Source organism: Phyllostomus hastatus, unplaced genomic scaffold, assembly GCF_019186645.2.
Source record: "Phyllostomus hastatus isolate PE091 unplaced genomic scaffold, TTU_PhHast_1.1 phas_contig_98, whole genome shotgun sequence".
NCBI classification, from domain to species: Eukaryota; Metazoa; Chordata; class Mammalia; order Chiroptera; family Phyllostomidae; genus Phyllostomus; species Phyllostomus hastatus.
This window is the reverse complement of record NW_025333999.1, coordinates 4769165-4789147: the sequence shown is the minus strand read 5'-3', so window position 1 is coordinate 4789147 and position 19983 is coordinate 4769165. Positions and strand designations below refer to the sequence as shown.

General features: G+C 54.1%; 2 protein-coding genes across 3 annotated transcripts; both read left to right on the top strand.

The window, feature by feature from the left end:
• The first annotated feature begins 1010 nt into the window (after nucleotides 1-1010).
• Nucleotides 1011-6339, top strand: PGLYRP2 (peptidoglycan recognition protein 2). Its single transcript, XM_045853271.1, has 5 exons — nucleotides 1011-1211; nucleotides 2490-3617; nucleotides 4387-4597; nucleotides 5039-5336; nucleotides 6234-6339. The coding sequence occupies exons 1-5, from the start codon at nucleotides 1121-1123 to the stop codon at nucleotides 6321-6323; spliced, it is 1818 nt and encodes a 605-aa protein (XP_045709227.1). The 5' UTR covers nucleotides 1011-1120; the 3' UTR covers nucleotides 6324-6339.
• Nucleotides 6340-8589: 2250 nt separating this feature from the next.
• On the top strand, nucleotides 8590-19498 carry RASAL3 (RAS protein activator like 3). Of its 2 annotated transcripts, none has more exons than XM_045853463.1 (18): nucleotides 8590-8683; nucleotides 8819-9153; nucleotides 10882-11012; nucleotides 11137-11215; nucleotides 11324-11385; nucleotides 11747-11817; nucleotides 12436-12562; nucleotides 12649-12747; nucleotides 13199-13741; nucleotides 14057-14201; nucleotides 14412-14556; nucleotides 15375-15611; nucleotides 15698-15899; nucleotides 15999-16117; nucleotides 17034-17424; nucleotides 17697-17854; nucleotides 18395-18458; nucleotides 18572-19498. In XM_045853463.1, exons 2-18 carry the CDS (start codon nucleotides 8832-8834, stop codon nucleotides 18713-18715), a joined length of 3039 nt encoding a protein of 1012 aa, XP_045709419.1. In that variant the 5' UTR covers nucleotides 8590-8683; nucleotides 8819-8831; the 3' UTR covers nucleotides 18716-19498. The 2 variants fall into 2 exon arrangements, with proteins under 2 accessions (XP_045709419.1, XP_045709418.1); XM_045853462.1 differs by having other exon boundaries at nucleotides 11324-11415.
• Nucleotides 19499-19983: the final 485 nt, after the last annotated feature.

Sequence of the window (19983 nt, the reverse complement as noted above, 5' to 3'; positions counted from 1 at the left end):
CCCACTCTCATTGGAAACTGGGACTCAGAGGAGATTTCCTCGATTCTCCTGGGGAGTAGCCCCCATTCACTCCCTCCCCTAGGACCCTACTCCTTGAGCCTCCACTGTGTCCCCAGCTTCGTGCTGGGTGATGCTGAGTCCCCAGAAGGAAGACACAGGATATCTGAGCAGGCTCCCCCTGGGGAATCCCAAGCCTGGCTCAGCCTGGGCATCCCCAGGCCTGCCCAGGGCTTGCCCTTTGCTGAGTGCCCAGCCTAGTGGGTCCCCTGGAAACTCCCCAGGCTAGTTTCAGGGTGGGAAGGCCACAGTGAAGCAATATGCACAGCATCCCAGTCACATTGAGCCCATCCCACCTGACACTCAAATAAAGGGAGGCAGGCTCACTTCTGCAGGACAGGACCGCAGAAGGGGAGGACCCTTCACTGTCAACCCAGGTGAGCCAAGAAACCAGTTCCTGGGACAAAGCCACGGTCTGGAAGGCCGGGGCCCAGTCCCTGCTCTCAGCTACATCTGGTGGCTTTGGATCAGGAGCTGGAATTGAATAAGAAAAGACATCTCCTGGTCCCCTGGGTTCACATTGGGCCCTGGCAAAAATAATCCCCAGCCCCTGCACCCATTCTCTGCCTGAGCCTGAAGTGCTGGCAGCAAAGGCAAGAGGCAGTGCCAACTTCAGGTGTGTCCTCCTCTCCCCTCCCCCAGAACATTCAGTCTGACCAGTTGGGCTGGCACCTGAGAGTCCCCTGTAGTGGCCAGCAGCAGCCACCAAATGATCAGGAAAGAGGCAGGACTTGCTGGATTGGCCTCAGTCTGCTTTTCCGGGGAATGGGCAGAGTTTGTTGGAGTCTAAACTACCTGGCCTCCAGATGCCTCCTGGGTTGTGCTTGGCTTACTGACCTTTGACCTCAGCCTGGACAGAATAGGACAGGAAAGCCCCTGAGAACCATATGACCTTGACCCAGGGTACTCTGTCCCTATGCCTCCGCTGCCTCCCGCCCACAGCTCTGCAAGGGACAGCCATATCATTCACCCCTGGACTTTGACAGTGACCAAAGACACCGCTCCGCTCTCTGTGCCTGTCTCCTTCCAGCTCTGCCGAGGTCTCTGCTGAAGTCAACCAGATATGCCCCCCAGAAACTGGAATCCCACAACAGTAGTCCAGGCTGTCTTCTGGATCCTGCTTGGACTGTGGCTGTGGCCGGAGCCAGGGACAGGTAAGTCAGAAGGCAGAGGCCTGCGGCCAGGACGATCAATTCTACAGAAGTGTACTGCTGTCCTGTCTGTGACCAGCCCTCTACAGGGCAAGACTGGAGACCCCAGGAGACCTCAGTCTCAAGGAACCTTCAGTCTGGGGACACAGATACTTCCAGCTGAACAGGATCAAGGCAGGGGGTGAGGAAAAGACCTGGGGCCAGAAGAGCAAAAATCATGAAGGCTTTCTGGAGGAAGGGACACAGATCTAGGACAGGAAGGAGATTTTTACTTGGAGAGAAATAGGAAAAGGCATTTTAGTCAGAGAGAAAAACAGAGGAATTACAGTGTGGACCGTCCACTGGAATTTCTGGGTTCATAATCCTGCTTCTCCCACTTCCTGTCGTGTGACCTAAGGCAGGTCATTTAATCTCTCTGAGCTCATAAGGTCATCGTGAAGATTAAATTTGTAAAGTTATCGAAGTTGCCTGGCACATAGTAAATGTTTAAGAAATGTTAGCTATTATTCAACAACCCAGCTCTGAGCCCAGCACTCAGAGCTCAGGGTCCAGTTCAGCTGCTGACATTTCCTCTATAAGACACAGGCCCGCCCTGGCTGGTGTGGCTCAGTGGATTGAGTGCCCTCCTGTGAACCAAGGGTTCGTGGGTTCAGTTCCTGGTCAGGGCACATGCCAGGGTTTCGGGCCGGGTCCTCAGTGGGGGAGTGTGTGAGAGGCAACCACACATTGATATTTCCTCTCCCTCTCTTCCTCCCTCCCTTCCCCTCTCTAAAAATAAATAAATAAAATCTTAAAAAAAAAAGACACAGGCCTACCCTTCCCCTCCCTGCATGTCCTCCAGACACCTTGCCCTTTAAAATTCCCCACACTCCAATCCACCACCAAAAACTGTTCATCTTTCCCTTAGAATACCTGGGGACTCTGCCCACTTTTGTCCATCACACTGCCACCACCCTAGCTTTGGCAATCTTTATTGCTCACCTCCACATTGTTTCCCTCTCTCTACCCTAGCCCCCTGAAAATTCACTCTCCAAAGGCAGTCAAAGGAGCAATCTTAAAACACTCCTGATCATGAACCTGCCATGGCTCCCCAGTGCTCACAGGTAGTCTAAGCTCCTTAACCTGTTGTCTGTGCCTCAGTTTCCTCATTTACACAAGGATGGTGTTGGGAGTCACAGGGCTATCAGATGGAGAGCACTGAGAAAATGTGGAAGCAGCAGCAGGAGGCTCGGGAACAGGGGGTGCTGGGCTGTCAGGCTAACACTATCCCTCCTCCTGCAGCATCCCTGCCCTTCCTCATGGACTCTGTCATCCAGGCTCTGGCTGAGCTTGAGCAGAAGGCGCCAGTCACCGAGGCCAGCCACACTGCCTCCGTGTGGCAGCTGTCAGCCCAGGACTCTGGTCCTCACGATCCCCTCCATCACTTCCTGCTAGATGGATGGAGTCTCAGAGCCACCAAGTTGGATCTCCTTGCACTGAGTCCAGAGCTGCGAGGCCTGATTGAGGAGGTGGCTCGACACGATGTGCGGGGTGGGCAGGAATACGGGGTGGTACTGGCACCCGATGGCTCGACGGTGGCTGTGGAGCCTCTTCTGGCTGGGCTGAAAGCAGGGCTGCAGAGGCACAGGGTCATAAACTTGCCCTTGGACAGCACAGCCACCCCTCCAGGTGCCGGAGCCACGTTTCCAGATGTTGGAGCCATCGTTCCTGATGTAAGAGCCACCTCCCCAGGGCTCAGGGATGCCTCTCCAGATGTCAGCTCTACAGATGTGGGAGCTATGTCTCTAAATGTCAGAGCCACAGATCTCAATGTGGGAGCCATCTTTCCAGATGTCCAAGATTCCTCTTCAGATGTCCAAGTCACCTCTCTAGATAACCAAACCTCCTCACTAGATGCCAAAGCAAAGTCTCCAACCACCGTGGACAGCCTCCTGGTGGTCACCTTGGCCAGAGACCTGGGCCTGACCTTCCTCCAGGGCCCCCAGACCCAGAGCCACCCAGGCCTAGGAGCTGAGGGCTGCTGGGACCAGCTCTCCGACCCCAGGAACTTCACACTCCTGGACCCTGCGGCATCACTGCTTACGACAGCCTTCCTCAATGGTGCTCTGGATGGGGTCCTCCTTGGAGACTACCTGAGCCGGGCCCCTGAGCCCCGGCCACCCCTCAGCCACCTCCTGAGCCAGTACTATGGAGCTGGGGTGGCTGGAGACCCAGGATTTCGAAGCAATTTCCGAAGGCAGAACGGAGCTGCTCTGACTTCAGCCCCTGCCCTGACCCAGCAGGTTTGGGGCGCCCTCATCCTGCTACAGAGACTGGAGCCAGCACACCCTCAGCTTCAGGGCATGAGCCAAGAACAGCTGGCACAGGTGGCCACCCTTGCTACCAAGGAGTACACTGAGGCCTTCCTGGGTGAGAAGGACCCCCTCCCCCAAGACCCTCCCTCTCACAGAGACAGATACTCTCAGCCCCATGTGGTCAGGGGGAGCCAGGACTAGGAATTCCAGAGGGAGAAATAGGGCTCTTGCTGGGGGGACAGGGCAGCTGCAGAGGTAAGCAAAAGCTAGATTTAGGTCTTGAAGGATGAATAGGAGTTCATGTAACAACAAAAAAAAGTAAGGAAGCAGGCACTGCAGGGGGTGGGCTCAACACATGCAAAGGCACAGAGACTGGAATAGAAATTCAACCAGTTATTCCTTGAATCTTTAGGTAAGTTGCTTCACTTCTCTGCATCTCATTTTTTTCAGTGAAGTGGGGTTAGTCTGCTACCTCTTGGATTTGCTGGATGGTTTGAGAAAGAAAGCAAGTAGTACACAACTAAGCATAATAGTTGTGGGCCAAGATTCCTCTTTCTCAGTGTGGCTGTCTCTCCTAGGGCTCAGGGCAGGGCCAGCTGCAGAGAGTGTTGCGTCCTGGGTTGTCAGCCTTGAAGTCTGACCTACAATTCTTGGGGGGTTTTCTGAAGGGCGTGGGAGTCATAGCTGAGAATTCCTATGGGACTGGGATGTTGTAAGATTTAGTTAAGTTAGATCTCAAGGGAGGCCAGTGTGGTGTGAGACTGAACTGTCCCCAAATCTGGAAGGAGGCTAGGGGAATAGCCCACAGATGCGCTTGAATGGGGCTACAGGCGGCAGGAAGAGAAATGATGACTGACCCCAGCCCTGTACACCCTTTCCCACAGGATGCCCGGCCATCCACCCCCGCTGCCGCTGGGGTGCAGCACCGTACAGGGGCCGCCCGAAGCCGTTGCGGCTGCCTCTTGGGTTCTTGTACGTGCATCACACATACTTGCCTGCATCTCCCTGCACCGCCTTCGAGCGCTGTGCAGCGAAAATGCGCTCTATGCAGCGTTTCCACCAGGACACACAAGGCTGGGAGGACATCGGGTACAGGTAGGCGGGGCCTGGGAGCGGGGGCGGGATCAGTTACTGGGTGCAGAGCTCGAGTGGGCGGAGTCTAACTCAGGGAGCCGGTTGGACCAGAGCAAACCTGCCAGAACAGAGGAGTGGAGTGGCTGGGGCAAGGTGGAGAGGGGCGTGGCCTAAACGAGGGTGGGACCCTCTGGGGCTGGAGCAGGGCAGTGGTGGAGTTAGGCCTAAGACAGAAAAGTGTTGTGAATTGGGCAGGAGCTGGACTTGAGTCAACTTGGAGAGGCCGGACAGAAAGGAGCGTAGCCAATGCCAGAGAAACAGGAGGGTTACTGGGTGGCATCCGGTAGAGGAGTGGGACGAGGCAGGGCCAGGCAGAGACAGTGCGACCAGGCAGAACTTGGCACAGACGTCGGGCAAGGCACCCCTGACGCCGCACGTTGGCTGCCCCCTTCTCCTCCGCAGTTTCGTGGTGGGCTCAGACGGCTACGTGTACGAGGGCCGCGGCTGGCATTGGGTGGGCGCGCATACACTAGGCCACAATTCCCGAGGCTTCGGCGTAGCCATCGTGGGCAACTATACTGCGGAGCTGCCTGCAGATGCTGTGCTGAGCACGGTGCGCGACGTGCTTCCCAGATGCGCGGTGCGCGCTGGCCTTCTGCGGCCAGACTATGCAGTGCTTGGCCACCGCCAGCTGGTGCGTACTGAGTGCCCTGGTGACGCGCTCTTCCACCTGCTGAGCACCTGGCCTCACTTCGACGCGGTGAGTCCGTGATGCCAGTACTACCTCGGCCTGAGATCTATCTGACACAAGCTCAGCTCCCGACCCTGCCTGCCTGCCTGCCTGCCTACCCAACCTCAGCAGGCCCCTCTCTTTCCTGTAACCCCTATGCCCACACAGCCTCAGCCAGGTCCCTGACCTCCCTTGCAGCCTTTCTATTCAGTCAACCTAGTCCCAGCTTTTAAGGTGTTTTGATTGCAACATTTCCTCTGCCTGCACAACCTCAGCCTAGCCCCAGATCCAGCCAGGTTGTTGTTTGCCCAGCTTTCAATTCGTCTGCCCTCCCAACCAGGGCATGGACTCTGACTCCTCCAGCAGCCCCTTTGCCCTCGCAACTTCAGCCTGGCCTGCATCACCTATACCCAAGTCACAATGCTTCTGCCTGCACAACCTCATCCCAGCCCACCTAACCTTGGACTCACCCCTGGCCCTTACTCAAAGGACCTCTGTATACACAACAGTAACCTAATCAGTGTTTCCCTACAGAAAACCCCTTTGCCTGCACATCCTCTGTCCAGTTCCTAACTGTAGGTTTCAGTCTTCTGTCCTGACAATCTCATCCCTGAGGATGCTTGCACAGCCCCAGCCTCCCTGACCCTTGATGACAATTCTTATGCTAGAGCAATCTAGGCCCAACCAGCACAACCTTGGCCCCAGACCCTGACCTCAATCACCACCAAAACATTTCTATTCACACACCTGCACAATCTCAGATAGTATGCTACCTGCATACTACCACTCTATTTCATTAAGCTGGCCTGCAGTTACAGTTGTACCCACCCCCTCACTTTCTCTTCTTCCACATACAGGGCTCCACCATGAGGAGGGGTGACCAGCCTCCCCTTCCCCTCAAGCCTCACACTCTTTTGTCTTTTCTAGAATGTGAAGCCAAGAATTGCCAGGAGGGCCTCTAGGATATCTAAGAAGAAGCTACCTCCAGTGACCCTGCCAGCCACAGGCCTCCAATAAAAACTGTGGAAAGAAAGCCTGTGTCTATGCATTATCTGTGTTTGCGCACGCTGTCTTGGTTTGGATTTGCTCAGAATCAGACCCTGAGACAAAAATTCCAGTACAAGTAGTTTGGGAGGTGATCCCAGCACACATCATTTGGGGAACAAGGAAGAGAGGTAGGGAAGGGAAGGCAGCCCAGAAACAGTGCCTTATCAAGCAAGTTGGCACTGGGGGCACATGGAGCTCAATCCCACTAGGGACCTCTGGGAGACAGTATAGGACATGCCCTAAAGTCATCCCACCGCAGTGGTGAGGAAACTGGAGTATTAATCTTCCAAATCCCATAGCCATTGGCTGAGGACTTCTCTTAAGGAGGTGCTAATTCTCTGGCACTTTTGGGCTGCTTGTTGCATGGGCTCCATCTGTCAGAGAAAGTCCTCCAGCAAAAACACGGGGAGGTTGGAGTGGAGCCAGAATGCAATGAGGTGGTAAATGCTCAGAGACATGGAGGAACACAAGAAGGCTCCGCATGTGTGTGTAGTGGGTGGTCCGATACAGTAGGAATAAGATGGGTATATCTAAGGTGTGTGCACCTGCCTGTTACATCCAGCTCCAGAAGGGTCTTTGGCCCTCATAAACACCCTCCTCTTCAGGATGAGTTATAGAATTTGTGAGGCCCAGTAGAAATGGAAGTGCAGGGCCCCTGTTCAAAAAGCAAGAACTTCAAGGCAGCAATAGCAGAGCATTAAATCAAATGTAGTGTGGAGCCCTGCTGAGCGTGGAGCCCTGGGTGAATGCACAGGCCACATGCCCATTAAGGTGATTCTACCCTCCCTACCCTGCAGATTCTTGTCACCCTTGCTTTTGCACAAACCATTTCTTCTGCCTAACATGCTCTTCTCATGGCCAGCTCCCTCCCATGCTTCAGGTTGCAAATGCACCTCCTCAGGGAGGTCTTCCTGGATTTTTCCAGCTCAAAAAACATCACTTCTGTTCAGCCTCTACATCCCAGTCCTCCTCATAAGGTAGGATTGCCCTACACTGAGAGTTCCAGGAGGGCAGGAATCATGTTTGTTTCATTTCCCGTAGCTTCTGTGGCATCTAGCACGCAGTGGGTGCTCAGGAAACTTTTTTTAAATAAAAGAAGGCTCCTATTATAAACCTTCTGAAACTGATATTATCATTGTGTTGTACGAATATGGAAATCGGAGATCAGAGAGAGGAAGTGACTTGCCTGAGGCCACACAGCGAGAAAAGGACCAGCTGGGACTGGAACCCACTCATGGGCCAGGATTCTACTGACTCTCATGTTGACTCACTTATTTCTCAGAACAGTAATTGCCTGCCTCTTTTTCATGAAAATGTTTATTAGAAAAGTGCATCAATGAATTTCCACAACCTAACACATCCATGTAACCAACATCCCACTCAGGAAATAGACATATTAAATTTATGTCATGTGGCTTTCACCTTAAGTTTATTTTTTTACTCCTCACCCGAGAGCATGCTCATTGAATCTTTAGACACAGAGAGAGAGGGAAAAACATTGACATGAGAAACTTCTATCGTTTGCCTCCCAACAAACTCCAACTGGAACAGAATCCGTACCCTGTTGGTGTATGGGATGACACTCAACCGACCGAGCCACCTGGCCAGGGCTTTCACCTCAATTTTAAAAGCAGAGACAAAAATCATGATCAGCTCCCAGAATCCTTCCTTGTGCCCCCCCCCACTAACCCCTCCAAAGAACACTGACTTCCATATTTGTTGCATATTGTCTTGTCTACTTTGGAACTTAATATATATGGAACAATACAGTGTATAGTCTTTTTCTTTCTTAGCATTGTTTGTGATTAATCTGAGTTCAATCATTCAGTAGTTTATTCATTCTCCTTGCTGCCTGATATCAGTTTACCCATTCTACAGTATGTGAACACTTGGGTTGTTGCCAGTTTGAGGCTACTATGAATAATGTCAGTGGGCATGTCTACTGGATGAACTGCTGAGTCAGATGAGAGGTGTATGGTCAATGTTTGTCAATTAAACCAAACAGTTTTCCAACTTGGGTGAATCAGTCTACACTCTAACCAGCAGTGGATGAGAGTTCCAGAGGCTCCACGTTCTCACCAGCCTGTGCCCATTTCATAGAGATCGCAACCGAGACTCAGAGAGGGGCATGTACTCCCTCCTGATCAGTGAGAGATTCTGGTTCCTGCCCTGTCACCTCCTCTCCCCCTGCATCCTGCCCTCACTGTGCCTTACCAGCCTGCCTGTGGGGTGGGGTGGAACAGACAGGGTCACGTGGAGTAGCGTTCAGTAGGAGGAAGCCAGGCAGTGTGCAGAAGGCTGCTGCTTCTGAGGCTGGTCAGGAAATCAAGGTAAGGGAAGGAATGTGTGTGGCCCCCGGGAGGTGGGGAGGTTTTCTGGGGTCCAGCTGAGAATGGGGAGGGGGCCGAGATAAGGGCAGCATGTGGGCCGGCACAAACCAGAACTGTCATCCTCTCCTCCCCCAGGAGAATCCCCACCATGGACCCACCACCAACAAACCAGTCCTCTGAAGCCCAGCCTGCAGCTCCATCCCCAATAACCTCCTATCGCTGGCACACAGGAGGAGGTGGGGAGAAGGGGGCTGGAGGGTTCCACTGGGGCCGCCTTGCGGGCTGGGGGAGAGCACTGAGCCACCAGGAACCCATAGTCAACAGCCAACCAGCTCGTCGTTCGCTGTTCCGTCGTGTTCTCTCTGCGCCCCCGAAGGAATCACGCCCAAGTCGCCCCCGAATATCCAAGAGCTTTTGGGGGAGGCATAAGAGCCCACCACTGGAGCCAGAACCAAGACCAGAAGCTTCAGGTACGTGGCTCCCCCACCCAGAGCTTGGGCCGGATGCTTGGGTTTTGACTGCCTCCAGAGCATCAGACTTACAGACACAGGAAGTTGTGGGGAGTACGAAAGCCCAACAGGAAGTGGCTGGGACCCAGCTGCCCTCTTCCCTCTTTCCCCCTTACCCAGGGCCTGGGGGAGGGAGGTGTGGCCAAGGGCCTGTGGGCCAGGGGGTCTACTGAGGAAGAGACAGGGAATAGGCTCTTGGCCCCACCTGGTCTCTTTTCATATTCAATGGCCCAGTCCCATCCTCTCTTGCCTGGATATCCATCTCAGCCTCCTCCTGCTCTCTAGCTTCCATTTCTTAGTTCCAGCTTCCATGTCTTAGTTTCTTCACTTCCTTTGGCCTCAGCTTCCCCATCAGTTAAATGGGAATCATGCTCCCTACCTGGAAGGGTATATGATGTCATTCATTCATTCATTCATTCAAGCAGAGGTCTTGGAGCATTTACTATGTGCCAGGCACTGATTTAGGCACAGAGAACACAGCAGTGAACCAAACAGATGTCACTGGCTACCCTGTGAAGCTCACAGTGTAGTGGGCATGAAAGACAGTGAACAAGTATGAATGAGAAATGGCAAATGGAGCTAGGTGGTGCACAGAGGGATCTAGAAGGGTGCCATGAGCCTTGGAGCTCATGCGTGAAGCGCTAGGCCAGGGCCCAGCACATTTTAAGTAGTCCGTTAACAGTGGGAGTTATCATTTCTTTCCCTAGTGGTAAGACAACAGGACAGACAGGTAGTCTGGGAGGGTTGGTTCAGCCCTCCTGTTCCTGGAAGCCCATTTAATTCTCATCATTCATAGCTCCATTTTGCAAAACATCCCTTCCAATTTCTCCAGGTGTCAAGTATTGCCCACTCCATAGAATCCAGAGAGCTCTCTTTAACAAGCAGATCTGATTTTTGCATGCTCAAGTACGTTCCATTGCTCCACACAACCCCCAGGGTAAAACCCCTTCTAACTGGCACCCAAGGTCCTGTACCAGTCTCTTCCTGGACCTCCTTCTTCTCTAGCCTCTGTGTCCCCCCAACACTTTTGTCCTTCCCTTTATTTCCCTGGGTCTTGCCATGTCTCAGCCTTTGATCAAGCTGTTCCTGCCATCAAGGCCTAGCACAAACTTACTGTCCCTGGGAGACCACTGCACTGCCACCACCCCCTACCCTGACCTTTTTCTGTCCCTTTCTCAAACATTGAATATATTCCACCTTAGACTAGTTATTTATGTAAGAAAATAGGGTGCTGTCCTGTTGTTTAACTTCTCAGACCTACACACGGAATTGGTTCAGAGAAGGATGCTTGCACCTGAGGCCCAGCTCAGTCACTCACAAGCTTGTGAATGTAGAAGAGTCACTCAGTCTCTCTGGGTTTCAGTTTTCTCCTTGGTAAAATGGGGGTTACAATAGTCCTTTCAATGGCTTTGGAGGATTAAATGAGAGAAAGCATGTGGCGCAGTAAACACAGAACAGGTTACATACTAGGTGGGCTAAGTCCACTATCAATGGCCAGTGGGGACAAGGCTCAGAGAAGGACCCTGCTCAATAAGTCAACAACTACTTGGCTGCCTGGGGTGGGGGTGAGGGGATGAAGGAAAGAGGAGGCACTTAGGAGGGGGCCCCTAGTGAGCCTCAGGGAATGAAAAGGGTGGTCTGAGGTTCAAGGAGAACTCCCAGGTCCCCAGCATCTCCTCCTCTACCCAGATCCTGAGCCAGAGCCGGAGCCCCCTAGCCCTCAGATCCCTGAGGCGCCCGCACCTGATGTGCCCATCTGGAATATTGGGGCCTTCGCTCTGCTGGATGGGAGGCTGGTGCTGCTTGGGGGTGAGGAGGAGGTGAGAGAGGAACCCATGGGAAGGAAGGAGGGGAAGGGAGTGGGGATAATGGAAAGATGTCCGCCTCTCCCTTGGTCTCTTTGCCTGCCTCCCTTTCTGACTAACCACTCCTGTGGAGGAACAGGGTCCTCGCCGGTCCCGGGTGGGGAGTGCTAGCTCTGAGGGCAGCATCCAGGTGGCCATGGGGAACTTCAGGGATCCCGGTAAGTAAATGTGAATGGGGGGAGGGCAGGGGCATCCGGGAGCCTTTCAAGGTTGGGAAGAATCCAGATGATCCCATCCCTCAACCCTCCACCCCTGATTACCCACAGACCGGACCTCTGGAAAGACCGAACCAGAGGCTGCTGGCCCCCACCAGGTCCACAATGTCCGGGTGAGACATGCAGGGGGAGGTGTCTCAGAGGTGAGAGGGGACTATTACTGGGTGATTCTGGGCAGGTCACTGAACCTCTCTGGGCCTCAGTGTCTCTATCTGCCAGATGGAGCAAATGGGAAAACCTCCCTCTCTGGGCTGTTTATGAGAAATCAACAGAGAACGCAGGAAAGCATATGATTGGTGCTTTAGAAATGGAAGCTATTGGTTGCCTTTATTATTCTTACTAATACAGCCTGAGCTTGTGGCTACCTAAGCTTGTGGTCCCCCAAGACTAGCAGACACTCCAGGACACCCTGAGGAAAAAGAAGGTGAGGAGGGAGCACAGGGTTCTGCCCAGCTGACAGTCCTCTCCCCACAGGGGCTGCTCAAGCGGCTGAAAGAAAAGAAAAAGGCCAGGTCAGAGCTAGGAGCCAATGCCTCCCGGGATGGGTAAGAGCCTCTGAGGGGCTAGAGGGGCTAAGATTCAACATTGCCCCCTCCCCCTTATCCTGCCTATCATTTTGACCCTCAACACACACCTTCTATTTCCCCCTCTATGTCTTGCCCTGTGTTGGGCCATGCTAGGGCCACTGAAAGACCCTAGCACGGAGCCAGTTCCTCATGGAAGAGTGAGAGTAGAGTCTGACAAAATAATTCTAAAACCGGGGCTAAGTCAACATCCTGGTCTGGGAGTGTCGGGGAAGGGAACTGAGCTGAAATCTGAAGGATAGGTGGAAGTTAACTAGGCCAAGAAGAGCAGAGACAGCATTCCAGGCAGAGGGAACAGTATGTGCAAAGGCCAAGAGGTCAGGTGAAGACACAAAAACAAGGCCAGTGCGATGGGAATTCAGTCAGTGATTAAGTGAAGAGAAATGAGGTCAAAAGATATCAAGAGCTATACTATGTAAGGTCATGCAGGCCACCATGAGAAACTGGGTTGATCCTAAAAGTGATGTGCTCAAGTCCAGTTTAGGTTTAAGTCTATCCTGGCCTCTCCTCACCCTTCAGGCCGTAGGGGGTGTTGGAAGGAGAAGGGAGAAATGACCCTTGTTCCCCATCCCTCCCCAGAGCCCCCAGTGCTCTGGGCTCTCGGGAATCTCTGGCCACACTCTCTGAGCTGGACCTGGGCGCCGAGCGGGATGTGCGGGTCTGGCCACTGCACCCCAGCCTCCTGGAGGAGCCCCACTGTTTCCAGGTAAATGTAGGCAACTCTTGACGTCATTCTGACCCTTTGGCTCCACCTTGGTCTCAACTGCAAACTGAAATCCCCCTCCCCAACAGGTAACATGGGCAGGAGGGAGCCGCTGCTTCTCCTGTCGCTCAGCTGCTGAAAGAGACCGCTGGATCGAGGACCTTCGTCGCCACTTCCAGCCCAGCCAGGTCAGTACTGTCGGAAGTCAGGAGCTTGGAGGCCCAGGCCACACCAGAGCCCCAGCCCTTTCACCAACCCTGGCACAGCCCGCTCCTTAGACACTCTTGCCCACCCACACCTGTGCAACTACTCCGAGACCTTCCCCATCTAGTACCAGTCCCCTGCACAACGACCCCGTTCCTTCTTTTCAATCTGAATCCTATTCACATCCAAAGCTCCGCCTACCAAGCAGTCTCCAAGTCCCCACCCCTCGGCTGTTCCACAGCACCATGTAGAACCCATCTATCCGGGAGATCATAGAACAGCTAAAGGTCTTCCACTTGGCCACCTTGGGACCCCTGTGGCCTGACTTTCTTCCCCCAGGGGCCCAGCGATCTCCCAGGGGGCATGGGCCTCACATTTCACCTCTGGTGCCCACCACCGAGCACCCACTCCTCCCTCCACCACTCTGGTCCGCAGGACAACGTGGAACGAGAAGAGACATGGCTCAGCGTGTGGGTGCACGAAGCGAAGGGGCTGCCACGAGTGGCGGCGGGGCCGCCAGGAGTGCGCGTCGAGCTTTGGCTGGATGGCGCGCTGCTGGCGCGCACTGCGCCACGGGCTGGTCCGGGTCCGCTCTTCTGGGCAGAGCGCTTCCACTTCGAGGCGCTGCCGCCAGCGCATCGTGTGTCGTTGCGGCTGCGCGGAGCGGGCCCAGGAAGCTCGGCTCTGGGCCGCGCGACACTGGCACTGGAGGAGCTGGGCGCCTCCCGAGCGCCCGCCGCGGGCCTGGAGCGCTGGTTCCCGTTGCTTGGGGCGCCAGCCGGCGCCGCGCTGAGGGCGCGCATCAGGGCGCGGCGCCTGCGCGTGCTGCCGTCCGAGCGCTACAAGGAGCTAGCAGAGTTCCTTACTTTCCACTACGCACGCCTCTGCGAGGCACTGGAGCCCGAGCTGTCCGCGCAGGCCAAGGAGGAGTTGGCGGCTGCCATGGTGCGAGTGCTGAGGGCCACCGGCCGAGCACAGGTGTAGTGCGGCGACAGGGCGGATCCTGGTGTCCAGACTAAGTGGTACCTGCGAGGGGCGGTGCTCCCTGAGGGGCGGGGCCTGAGATTCAGCGGCGAAAGTCTGGGCCTGAGCTGAGCCTCAGCTCTGAAAGGCTTACATTTCTGCTGTGAGAGGCGGGGGTTCCGGTCTGTTAGGTGCCCCAGCAGAAAGGCCCGGGCCTGACCTGTAACTTTGGGGGGCAGGGCCTGTGCCCAGGTGGGAAGGACTCGCCAAGGGCAGGGATTCCCCCTGGCTCAGTCTGTGCCCAGGCAACATGACACCTGCTATGCCCAGGCACTGGTGACAGACCTGGGCACCGCAGAGCTGGCCCGCAGTGGAGGCCGTGAGGCGCTGCTGTTCCGGGAAAACACATTGGCCACCAAGGCCATCGATGAGTACATGAAGCTGGTGGCACAGGACTACCTCCAAGAGACGCTGGGTGAGCAGCGCAGGGGAGGGGGATATGACATAAGCCTGCTGGGAGGACTAGGGGATCCCAGAGGAGATCTGGGAGTCCCTGGGTAAACTGGATTCTGGCAGTAGGTGATGCCTTGGGATCCCCACAGTAAACTGGAGATAGATTGGAGGTTGGGTGTGGTGACTTCTGGTGGTCATGGCCCTGGCCCCTGTCTGGCTGTGCTGGATGTAGGGCAGGTCGTGCGGCGTCTCTGTGACTCCACTGAGGACTGTGAGGTGGACCCCAGCAAGTGCCCAGCCTCAGAGCTCCCCCAGCACCAAGCCAGACTGCAAAACAACTGTGAGGAGGTCTTCCAGAATATCATCCACTCCTATGAGTAAGAATCCAGGCTCCAGCTCCTGAGCCTGCCCCTGCCTCCCAGCCACTGTGCTAGTTGCCAGATAAAATACAGGATGCCCAGTTAAATGTGATGCAATATTTGGAACATACTTATGTTTAAAAATTATTTATTTTTTATCTGAAATTCAAGTTTAACTTTAAAGTTATTTCAGAGTTTTATTTGCTAACTCTGGCAACTCATTCCCAATGTTATGCCAGCTAAACCCATTAGCCTAGGATGCAATTCCTTGCCCTCTAAACACAAGTGACCACAGACCCTAATTTCATGCCACCTGACCACAGTTAACATAGGACTTCAATCTTATGACCTCTGATTTGAGGTAATATCATTCCCTCAGTCCCATGACCCTTGACCTTAATTGACCCTCTACTCCAAATCCCATGCAACTGATCACAGGAAACCTGGGATTCCAGTTCATTGACCTCTGACCTATATGCCTAATCCCATGCCACCTGCGACATCGACACCATGATTTCTGAACCTAGGTGACCCTGTGAGCACATTCTATTTCATATCATGTACTCTATCTGGCACCACAATCTCATATTATAGCTCAATCCCAAGATCATGGCCTCTGTCCCCATGTGAACCTGTACCCCCAACTCCAAGATTACTGACTCCAGAAGTCACCATAGTAACACCACCATAAATCCTGACCTCAAGCATCATTATTGATGTTGCCAATCTTGGAACGCAGAATGCAGGTGACTTTGATCCCTGACCTTAGGATTTTGATCATCCGTGAGCTCTATTCCCACATACTCCGCTTTTGACCATCGCCTATTCTGCCCCAGTTGGTTCCCAGCAGAGCTGGGCATCATTTTCTCAGGTTGGAGAGAAGCATGCAAGGCCCGTGGTTCCGAGGCACTGGGCCCCCGGCTGGTGTGTGCCTCTCTCTTCCTGCGGTTCCTGTGTCCTGCCATCCTGGCACCCAGCCTCTTTGGCCTGGCACCAGAGCACCCAGCACCTGGCCCAGCCCGCACGCTGACACTGATTGCCAAGGTCATCCAGAACCTCGCCAATCGTGCCCCGTAGGTGCTGGAAGGCTGAGGGGCAGAACGGGGCCATGGGGGTGGCAGATGCAAGACCTGACCCACTCAGTTGGACTCTCACCCAGGTTTGGTGAAAAGGAGGCCTACATGGACTTTATGAATAGCTTCCTGGAGAATCATGGACCTGCCATGCAACACTTCCTGGACCAAGTGGCCATGGTTGATGTGGATGCAGCACCCAGTGGTTACCAGGGCAGCAGTGACCTGGCCCTCCAGCTGGCAGTCCTGCATGCCCAGCTCTGTACCATTTTTGCTGAACTTAACCAGGTGTGACCAGAGCCCAGGACATGGCATAGGGAGGCAAGAGGGCAGGGAAATTCTGTCCCCAGAGAGCTTGCTCAGCATCTTCCCTACGTGCCTCACTAGGCAACCCGTGACAGTCTGGAACCTCTGCCCACCATCCTGCAAGCCATAGAGGAAGGCCGGCCTGTACCTGTGTCTGTGCCAATGCGTCTTCCACCACCCCCAGCCCAGATCCACTCCAGGTAACCTGCCTGCCTCCAGTCTGTCCAGTTCTGACAGGTGGGAGAAGGGGCAGGGCCAAAGGCAAGCACAGGGTCTGGCTGGGATGAGAGGTAAAGGCCGGATTATGTCAGGAATGAGGGCCAGGATCACATTGGGGTCAGTGTCAGTGTTGAGTGGAAGTCAGAGGCTGGAGATGGGGTCACTCAAGGTGTCAGGGAGAGGCTCACAGTGTGGTCAGGGGGTAGGCACTGGACCAGATTGAAGTCCAAGATGGAAATTGGTCATTTCAGAAGTAAGGGAGAAATCACATCTGGTGTCAGAGAGAGAAAGTGACATTGTGGTCAGCAATGAAGGTCAGATTTCAGTGAGAGGTTGTCGATGGGGTTAAATCAGGGGTCAGAGTCAGGTCAGATGTTAAGATACACCATCAAGGGTTATGGACAGGTTAATATTGTAAGCAGAGGTAAGGGTCACATGGGTCAAGGGTATAGGCAGAGTCATGTTTGTGGTCAGAGGTCAGACCATGGTCTTTCAGGGGGCAGGTCAGAGACAGGTCAGTCTAAAGTCAGAGGTTGGGGGTACAAGGGGATCATTTAGGAAGGAAGAGGATACCTTTGTAAGCAGAGACTGAGCCCAAGGTCAGATTGGAATTGAAGTTACAGAGAGGGTCAAGTGAAGGGTCATACTGTGTTAGAGTTCAAGACAAGTCTAGAAAAGAGTCAAAGGTTCGATTGGGGTTGGTGTCAAGGATCATAGAGAGGACAGTACTGTCAGAAGTCCAGAACAGCGTCAGAGGTCAAAATGTGATCCTATCAGCGACTGGGTTACATAGGAGTAAAGAAATCATGGGTGTGGTCGTTTCAGATCAGAGCTAGGAGCAGGATCTATCTGCTCAGGGGCCAGTCAAGGGTCTGAGCTCTCCTATCTTACCCCCAGCTTTTCAGCAGGGGAGAAGCCCGGCTTCCTGCCCCCTCGGGACCTCTCCAAGCACACCCCTCTCATCTCCAAGAGCCAGTCCCTTCGCAGCGTTCACGGCTCAGGATGTTGGGCCCGGCAGCGGCCAGATCAGGAGCAGCCCCCACGGCTGCCCCGACCTGTGCAGCGCACGCAGAGTGTACCGGCTGGCCGCCCAGCCCGCCGCCGCCCGTCCGCAGGGCCCCGGCCGCGACCCAAAGGATCTGTATGCACAGGCCCCGCGCCCCGCGGCTGGCCCTGCACTGGGGCCTCGGCCTCACTTCCTCGGAAGTCGTCAGTACCCTGGCAGCGCCACCTGGACCAGCCGCGAGACAGAGACCAGGCGCTAGGCACGCACCGACCCATGGGCAAGGTAAGGTCCAGCCCAGGTCTGCGCACCGAGGGCAGAGAGGAGACTTGTAAACCAGGCAGGTCTGGGTTCAAATATGAGCTCCCTGAGTCATGCTACCTCGGGCCTAGCTCAATCCTCTCGGAGCCTCAGTTTCCTTCTCTGCATAAGAGAGCGATGTTCCCCAAGAGGGAGGTAGTGAGGAGGCAGAGCGCAAGGACTAAGGAGGTCAGGGTCCTCCGGAAGAAAAAGGGGTGGGACTGCGGGTCAGGTTACAGTGGTTCCCTGCCCTACAGCTGGCCGAGCTGCAGTGCGAAGTGGCCGCCCTGCGCAAGGAACAGAAGGTGCTGTCTGGCCTCGTGGAGTCGCTGAGCACCCACATCCGGGACTTGACTGAGCAGCAGCAGCAGCTTCGCGGCCAACTGGAACACCTGGACTCCAGGCTGGGTGGAAGGTGAGTCCTGCCTCTCTATTAGCTCCGCCCCCAGGTAGACCCGCTACACGTAACCAGATCACCCAGGCCTTACTTTCATTCAGGCCCTGTCTCTCAGTCAATCAGTCACACTCAAATCCCGCCAGGCACGGTCATGCCCCATCTTACCTGTCTAAAACCCGCCTCTTAAAGCTCTGCCAGTACCTAAGTAAGCCCGACTGCAGGTCCATGGCAAGTAGTCTTGTCAAACCCTATTCCTCGAACAGAACCTCCTAAGCAGGTTGGGCCAGGCTCTCTCAGTCTGAGCACGCCCCCAACCTGGTCATCACCCCACCCAGGATGGACCAAGCCCCGCCTCCAAAGGTTCCATTTGTCCTTTCATCCTAGGCATTCCGGGCTCTGATTGAGCCCCTTCAAGTTTACCGAGGCCTCTTTCCCTATTCTGGACAAACTCCACCTCTAACTTAAAGCCCCGCCTCCCTGAATCTCTAGCTCTCCAATCAGGGGCTGGAGGGGAGCTTCCCAGCCTCTGAGCTCCCCATTCGCCCTTGATTCCCACAGGACGTCGCATTTGGATCTAGATCGAGACCCTCCAAGCAGTGAAGCTCACTGTCTGAAAAGTCTGGTGAGACACACACCCGCCCCGACCGAAATCTGGGGCAGATCTGGGAGGTGAGGAAATGAGAGTTGGGGTGCAACTCTCCTCTGGCTCTGAGCCCACTGCTGCTGCCTCTCCAGGAGCATCGCTTGGCTGAGATGGAGAGTTCTCAAGCCCAGCTGAGGGATGCCATCAAGAGCCTGCAGTTCCTTCCATGGACGCCGGGCACCCAGAGCCAGCCTTTGCCCCTCAAAGCACCCTGCGTCAACGGAGACACCACCTGAGCTGCCCACGACGCACCACAGGGTCTGGGAGCAAAAGAGATCCGTATATTAGGGGCCCCTACCTCAGCCCTACATGGCCCACAGTGTGCAGTGGAGCTGTAGGTGGCAGCCAGTCTGGCACTGTGAGGTTGCCCAGTAAAATCTTGATTTCAGTAAAATCAATGGTTTCTTTGTCCCTAAGTGTTGCCAATTAGAAAGCAACCCCTCTCCTAAATTATCTCCTAATTGGAGGGAATGTAGGGGGAGATGTAAAGAGATTCTCACTAGCTGTGTGACTTCATGCCTTCACTCTCTTAGAGCCTTAATGTCCTCATCTGTAAGTTGGATCTAAAGGTCCTTACACAGTAAAGGACCCGTTGTTTAAAGTATTCAGAAAAAGGTATTCATTTGTTAGGCCCAACATTCACTTCTTAATGAAGCCCAGATCCCCACTAGATCCCACCTCCACCAACCTCCATGCTCCATTTGAGAGTATCTTCCAGGGTCCCTAAATCCCATACCAGCTCCTCCATGGCAGGGAGAGCATGAGTCTGGGAAGCAGATGAAGAAATAGGTGGGTAAGTGTGGAGGTAGTTGAGCTCTGTGGCTGTTGGCTGGGTAAATGAATGAATATTTGAATTATGGGTGAGGGGTAGAGTGGATGGGACATAGACAAATGAATAGGTTAGCATTTGCTAGATGTTCTCACTAGTGGGTGAGTAGTTAAGTAGGTGGTTAGCTTGGGTGGGTACATCTGTCTAGAAAAAAACCCATTTCATACTAGGAAATAAATATTTGAATTAATTATGTGGTTATATGTGTTGTATGAACATTTGTTAAAGTGTCCTGAGACTCTTGAGCTGGCAGTGGGGAAATAGTGATGAATTAAACAGGCAGGACTTCTGTCCTCAGGGAATGTACACTCTAGTGGAAGAGGCAAGCAAGTAAATATGCAATTGATGGATGGATGGATGGATGTTTGGGTAGGTGGGTGAAAGGTTCTGAGTAGGGAAGGGTGGAGTTGTATGGATAAGTAGGTATTCACTTGGGTGGTGGTAGATGGACAAGTAGATGAGACATGATGGGTGAGAGGGATGGATGTTCGGATAGGTCGACGGGTATGGGGATTCGGGAGTATGGTTAGCTGACTAACAGGATCTGACGTTGAGTTGAGTGGTAGATGGATGAGTAGGTAGATGAGAGGTAGATGGGTAGTGGTTAGAGTGGGTCTTTGGATGGATGGATGGGTAGGTGTTGGACAGGTGGATGGATAGGTGGTTAGTTGATTG